Source organism: Parambassis ranga, chromosome 15 (genome assembly GCF_900634625.1).
Source record: "Parambassis ranga chromosome 15, fParRan2.1, whole genome shotgun sequence".
NCBI classification, from domain to species: Eukaryota; Metazoa; Chordata; class Actinopteri; family Ambassidae; genus Parambassis; species Parambassis ranga.
Window position 1 is genome coordinate 7302945 of NC_041035.1, and position 7629 is coordinate 7310573.

A 7629-nucleotide genomic window follows, 5' to 3' on the forward strand; every position below is an offset into this window, starting at 1 on the left:
TTTTCCCCAGTTTTCCAGGCTCTGTGTCTCTGTTTGTGTCCACTACTTGGCCAGTTTGTGTTTTATTTTATTACCTGGTGATTTTTCCCGACTTGTTTACTGCACTTCACCACATCTAACACATCCATTTTCTGTTGAAGGAGTGCTTTGTGCACACACATTATAACTAATTCATCAACCAGGATAACTCTGGGAATACACTGCAACAGTTTTGTTAATGTGGAGTAGACTGTATGCTTAAAATAAAGGCGCAAGGTTTTGTTTATTCCACAAACGTATCAATTAACCATAATTTATTTTAATTAATGTTTCCAAACCTTTACTTTATGCCTAGTTATGACTTCATGGAAAAAATCAGTAAGTAGGTCATACATACATTAAGCTCAGTGATGCAGGTCATGGACCACGGGGGTTGACATCTCTTGTACATAAATGTGTTAAGCACTGATTAGACTAATGTGTTTATAATGTTGTTTTTCACAGGTGGTAAATTGCCATTTAAAAACTGAAAAGCAAACAAACTCCCATGAACCACAGCTGCAGTCTTAGGTTGATATTTAGTGCCCCCCTGTGTTGACATAAGAAATCACACGCGTGCAGACAGTCTCACTTGCTATTATGTGATGTCTAAAACAATTCTAAAATGCATGTAACTTCTTTTGGTTTTCAAATGCAAAAACCAAAGAGTCAGTGTCCAAGTGGGCAGGTTTAAAGTGAGACTGTAGTTCTTTACCCTTAAAATAATCAAATCCTTTTGATAGTATATCAACTCATAACAGTGTTATGCACAAGCACACAGGGACTCACAGGGAACTACACACAAACTGGTGTGGGTCAGACTCAGGCAGCTCATATCATATCTGAGTGTATGCAGACAAAATCAAAAGAGGATCTTGTCTGAGTAAACAAAGACAAAAAAAGCAAGAAAGTGACCGAGCAAGAGCCTGAACAAGAGTGAATATTTGACTGGCTCATTGCTGAGAGAGCTGAAAGAGGAAACAGAGAGGGAAGACTGATAGTGATGCGTCCTTGTGGCTGTCAGATTAGTGTCCTCTAAATCAAGTGATGAACTGTTTACTTGTCATATACTTTTGAGCTTATCAGTCTAAAGCAGTTTGTCGGTATACAACACTACTCCACCTGTGGACATTGTTTTTCCGTCAGGGTGTAAATATATAAACATGTATTACAGCATTCATGGCGGAGGTTTCTCCCATAGGGGGAGCCAAAGAGAAATGTTCCCTGTATATGGCATTATGTTGCTTTAAACTTTAAGCTTTAAATTCATATTTAAATGTGGGGATTTCTTGGCTCCTTCCTCCAGCTTACAGTACATGGTTCACTGATCTGTACAGAACAGAGCCAGAGGGAGAATATCCCTTTTAGAGGAAAACTGAAAAAGCTCTGCACAATAAACAGCTGACTGGCACTAAACAATAAGGATTTGGGTTTATTATAACTTCTGACAGTCTTCTTTTCACCTGAAATTGATCTTAAGTTAAGCTTAATTATGTAAACCCTACAAAAGCGAGGGAGCAAAAAATGACATTAATCCCTTTTGAAAATGAAATAATACCTCTCAAAGGGCTTATCCAGACACAGAAAGAATATCCAGGATGAGATACTTATCAGAGCAGGACACGGTTCCTATTGTTTTCTATTCTAAATATGTTTGACTAAATGAGGATTTGTTCTTTGTCTAGTGATCATTACTTTCCTTGTCTGACTCATTTTTCACACACTCAGCTTTAACCACACATCATCATTAATAATGAAACCAGAGTGTATAGAAGTGGAAGCTGAAAAATGATTGTCACACAGGAAAGTTTTTGACATTGCTCAGGCCAGTCATTTCTGTCACTGATAAGATGCCTCATGCAGCAGGCATGCGTAACAGTTTTATTTTGAAAGACAAGAACATGAGAGGAAACCAGAAAAACCACAGTGGGGTGTAATACTCTTAAGCATTTTTACACTCTGTGCCAATGCTGTGAGAGCCACAAAGCAGCACAACGTGTGGCACAAGTATGTGTATCATCAAATATAAATCAATATACAGCGTAAATATCTCATTGATACAATATACATGTATTATTGATTAAAGCCTGGTGGACATGTCCTGTTTTATTAGTTTGATTGTGTATGGTTACTTTAAAATGACAACAGCACAAATACTTTTTCACTCTGACAAACGTATTATTAGATATCTATCAAACTGACAGTCAGTGTCTGTCCCCTTACTGCAGCACACCTCCTACTATTTTCCAGTATTTGACACTGTCTGTATTGCTTTGATCCATTCCTTCCTCTCTTCAGCTGTTGCAGCTTGGAAGAAGTAGTGAATCTCATCTGAGGTGATGATCTCAAAGAGGTTGCCGTCAATGTCGTATTTTTTGGCTGACGACATAAGAAAAAAAAAGGAAAGTTAAAAAAAAAGAAGTTAAAGGGAGTACATGGAGGGAGGTGCTTCCTGGTTATAGTGTGACATACCACACAAGCAACATGTGCAAAATGTATTTAGCAGCAGTCTCACTTACCATCGGGTACATACTCCGCAGCTGAAACCACAGCCCCACGGAGGTGGACTGAGCCCAGAGGGTCATCGCCCTTATTAGAATTCAGGAGAAAAAAAAGAGAAGGTGAAAAAGAGCACCAGTGCAAAAATTATTATTTTTGTTTTATTTTGAGCATGTAAAGTCTCAGTGAATTTACCTTTGAAGGATCGTAATAATGCATAAAAGCAGGGTCGTCTCTCAGCACAAACTTTCGGACCTTCCAGTTTTTCCTCCTATGTCCCTGTGACAACATTACCACAGTGTGCTTTATCACTTTTCATATCACACAGCACACACTTCCTGTTCAAGCAAAATTGGCAACAACATAATGAATGTCATTGTGCAGTAATGCTACACAATAGTGTAGCATCACATTAGGTGTGTTCACCTGTTTCAGTAAGCATCCCTGTTTCACAATGTTTCCTCTGAATTCTTCCTTCACAAGCACGTCTTCATCACTGGAGTAGCCTTCACAGAAGAACCCGCTGTCGGCCTGCAAGAACATGCGCACATATATGAATCAACTTTCTAACTGTGTTATTACCGGCTGTATTTTTCTGTGTGTGTGCAACATTGACCCACATGAGACAGGCCTAACCATCACCTTGAATGCAGTAACATATTCATTCATATGCAAAAGCCATATTATAGCTTATAAAACAGTCATTTTCTGTGACTCAGCCGAACTTACAAAGTAGTAAAGAGCGTTTGTGTCATCTAAAAAGGCAGTTTCCTGTGCTTGCTCTGCTCCCTCTTTTGACAGGTCACCTGCAGGCTGAAGAAAACCTTCATTTAGAAGCCCTGTCGCTAACATTAGAGCCTCAGGCCTGTTTCTCGCTTTCTCCTTTGAAATCAGCCAGTCTACCACTGTCGCACCTGCAAAAACAGAGAAGCAGTGAAAATGGTGAGAACACTGGAGGGTTTAAAAAGAAAAACCTCAATAAAGGAAAGACAGAAGTACCAGTGAAGCAGTGGTTGAAGACCCGGTTATCCTGCTCCAGTTTTAACTCTTTCACTCCATCATCCTGGTTTTTCATCAGTGTGTACAGCTGCCTGAAAAACATAATGTAAGCACTGTCAATACATTGTGACTGTCCACTTGTATCTTAGCAACAAGGCATTGCTGTGTGGTAAAGCTGCTAAATTCGGCAAATCCAGAAAGATATTTTTCTGTTTACATTGTGCTTTTTCATTTATTGGTCAAACAGAAGAAGATTCTACAGAACATACGCCAAGTTGACGGTCTCAGGCAGGCGGATGGAGCGTCTTGTAGACTTCCTGGCAAACTTCTTCCCCCCCTGTAGGCACGTTATGGCTCTCTTGATGTCCTTGACCCATAGCTCTCTCTCCTCCACATGTGAGGCTTGGAAGAAGTGATCCTGCTTATTCTCTGTGGTAACCTTGAAAACAAGCTATGCCAACCACATTCAGTCATTTAAAAAAATCCTTTTTACAGGTCAAAAATTTGACTTATGTTTGACAGTGACATGTTTTCTTACCATTCTCTTGCTAAAATCCTGACAGGGGCTGATGAGTGTGGCTCCTTTAAGGGGGATCATGCCTTTGGGTGAACGGTCTGTTTTCTTTTTATAGAATTCCACCCCATCCTCTGACAGCACCACCCACACTGCCCTCCAGGAGTTCAGCAACGTACCCTGAGGATCAATAGGATGACAGGCAGCCTTCAACAACAGCACAGGGTAATTGGACCCCTGCTCTACATTAGCAGAACACTTATTAACACCTCTTTGTCATGCTTCTACATCTTCTCCTTTGTCGACTTCAGTCCAGAAATGCCACCATGTGCCACATTTTTAGTGTCAAAGGTAACAACCCAAGTTTTTAGATGAAGCTACTTTTGCTTTGTGTTTCGTGCTAAGATGAAGTGAAAGAAACGGGCTATAAGCTGGAAACCAGACATCTAGAGCAGAAGTCTCCAATAACTTGCATCAAAGGTTTCACAGTGTTTGTCATGTTGTGCCGTATAAAGGTGAGTAAACTAGATGTCAGGACGTATAAAGGTGAGTAAAGGTGAGTAAACTAGGTTTTTTTTTTCAAGGAAGGGGTGGGGTGCTTCCGCCAGTGGCCATCACACTGTGTAACTCCTTCCTTTTCTGTAGGGTGGAGAGCTGGAAGAACAGATAATGGTCATACTCACCACTGGTCTATATTTTATATTTAGCACCTTTATCATCACCTTATATTACATACATTATATTACATTTTACACACATTGTGTAAAGTTATACTGGATTTTATATGATATATTTATATACTGGGTACCTCTCACAGTGTACTTATATATTAACTATATATATATATATATATATATATATATATATATATATATATACATATATTAAAGACTTTCCTCTGGGATGAATAAAGTTTTATCTTATTTCATGTTGTGTGGTAACTCAGGAGCTGACATACCATTAATCAGAGTACCTCACATACCTCAAGAACATGTTAGAAGAATAACAGAGTAAAGCAATTTCTAAAGTGTACTCGGAAACTATGTCTTGCAGTGGCAATGAAAGAAAAAAAAAGTGTGAGCATGAGCAATCTGCTGTGAAACAAAGTTCTCACCGTGTCCCAACCACACCCTCAGTACAAAAATGCTATGTCTGAGAGGACCACTGGTGTGTCCCCTCAGCAAATACATCCCAGTCTGTAGCATCAGACAGCTGTAAACACTGTCTGCTAGCCTCATAGCAGCATAAACCCAAGCTATGTTTAATGTTTCACTCTGCAGAGCAGAAGTGGGAACTTAGGTTTTCGGTTGCAGCTGTAGAACAGAAGTGTGCAGTTATTCAGTTATGTAGCAACTTTCAACTTTCCTCTAATACTCTTTGCCTCTTACGTGTTTCCTTTGTATTCTCTTTTACATTCATTGTTGTGTTGTATGTCTATGGTTGTGGTACTTATGATACATAGTTACATTATTATGTAACACAACAATGTGCATAAAAGCATGCTGCTATAAAGCAAAGCATCTGTGTCTTACAACAATACCAGTGATGCTGCTCTTGATCATTTTAATCCAGTCTTATAAGAATGTAATGTGAGGAGTTATTCTTACCTTTTTTACCAGGTATCCCTCTCTAATCTGTTCCGGCTCCATTACTCTGCTCTCTGCTGCTGCAAATTGTCACTTTGTCTCATTCTCTCGCTCTCTCTCTCTCTTTCTGTGTGTGTGTTCTTGTTAAAACCACATACTCCCACACAGGAAGTAGAGCTGCTGGGTGTGTGTCAATGCTGACTGGTCAACTAGGTTCCTCTTCTCTGAGATATTATTGGGTTACAGCAGCTATTGGCTGATGTGTCTAGACTTTGCAGTGTCAAAATGCTAGGTTCTCAAAACTAAAAAAAAATACTTTGGTGGCGATTGGTGGGAAATGATACACATGTTTTTTTTCAGTGTAGGAAGTGGTCATGGCTGCAGAAATTATCATGGTTCCAACACAATTTCCTTTTCATTATTTTCCATTTTCAGAGCATATTTAACCATCTAACCCACAGAAGGCTTGTAGATTTTCTTTAGCCTTGCCCATAAACTTTCTCAACCCAATGTATACACTCAACTTTAATTGTAGTTAGAATAGTATTAGCTATTAAGACATATGGGTTAGTAAGTGACTTGACCTGTCAGTGGAACTATCTATTTCTGTAAAATGAACTTCCTCTTTTTCATATTACTCAATGTTCCTTGTGTGTAATGAAATCACAATGATGTGTACAGGCTCAATGGCATTTTTAAATAGCCTTAAATGCAGTGGAGTGTAACAACTTAATTAAACTGTATGCATGTAAAAAGATGCAAGCAGTACACCTATTAAATGCTCAAACATTTACTATGATGCAGTGTGTATGGTGTGTTTATGAAGTTTACAGCCCGAACTGAATATGGGTCATTCACACACTGCAGTCAGGTTGAAGTATGAAACATATAAGGTCTCCTTATTCTCCTGCATCTGATCAGTATAATCTATTGCATGTGAGGATACAGATTCTTATTTTCTTTTAATTCAGCTGAGTGATATTTCTGAAAGATACGTGTTCTGCAGTCATTTTAGAATGATGTGACCTCACCCTCCATCTTCCATTTGCAATGCAAACCACAGAGCTAGAACTACAGATAACATCAGCTACTACAACAGCTGACTTTGTGATGCTGTTGATGCACCTCTAGAGGGCATTACGACTACATAAAGCAAATGTGATGAAGAGCATCAGGTAGGCACAGTGTGCATATGGATTATATTAGAACTAATAAAAAGAGGGATAACAGATTCTACAGACTGTCACGGCTAAAGAAAACATGTACACAAATGTACTAAAGAAAGAAAAATACAAATAAAAATTATTATTCACGTCTTTGCACATGAAAGCAATTTGCATAATACATTCATTTGTATGATTTTGAGAAATGATATCATTTATCACATGGAACAAATGCCTTATTTTAATCAGCCAGTGTTTTATGATGAGTCTATGAGATGAAAAGTCACCTTCTGATGATGATCTCATTCCTATAAACAGGGATCACCGGGACGTTCTATATGACCGTAGTGCCTGTCCTCCTTGACTCATGTTTTCCTCTATGAATAAACATCAAGAGGGGGCAAGGTTTTACAGATGAATCTCGGGGCAGTGACTTTCATTAACTGTCATTGTAAGAGACGTGTCTCTGGTGTGCTCTGGTGACTGAAAAAAAAAGAGACCAAAGTGTGGAATGTTCATTTCCTTGTGACAACAAAAGGATGAAAGTGAAGAGGACACTCGAGGATGTTTGATTAGAATGTGTCTAATCAAGACCAGTCATCAAAGCTTTGGTAAAATAACACTTAGTCCCAGTTTGCTGTGTGTGTCTCATGTACTGCAGTGCAACAACAAAAGCCCAGAGAGAGAACTCAGTGGAAAAAAAAACACTGTTAAAAATGATGTACTACAACCTGGGAATAGGAAGAAAAAAGAAATCTGTTACCAACGAGAGTGAAGAAGTGACATGTAAGGTACTGTAAGCATGATGAAACTTGGGAAACAGGGCACATGCCCGCCCAAAATAATCACC

The 7629-nt window shown here is 39.0% G+C and overlaps 1 protein-coding gene across 1 annotated transcript; it reads right to left on the reverse strand.

Moving 5' to 3' along the window:
- Positions 1–1826: 1826 nt before the first annotated feature.
- plek (pleckstrin) lies at positions 1827–5832 on the reverse strand. The gene is made up of 9 exons (XM_028424264.1): positions 5638–5832; positions 4055–4210; positions 3786–3967; positions 3517–3608; positions 3247–3431; positions 2944–3048; positions 2713–2796; positions 2538–2607; positions 1827–2397 (listed from the first exon to the last, which is right to left on the reverse strand). The coding sequence occupies exons 1-9, from the start codon at positions 5677–5679 to the stop codon at positions 2258–2260; spliced, it is 1056 nt and encodes a 351-aa protein (XP_028280065.1). The 5' UTR covers positions 5680–5832; the 3' UTR covers positions 1827–2257.
- Positions 5833–7629: the final 1797 nt, after the last annotated feature.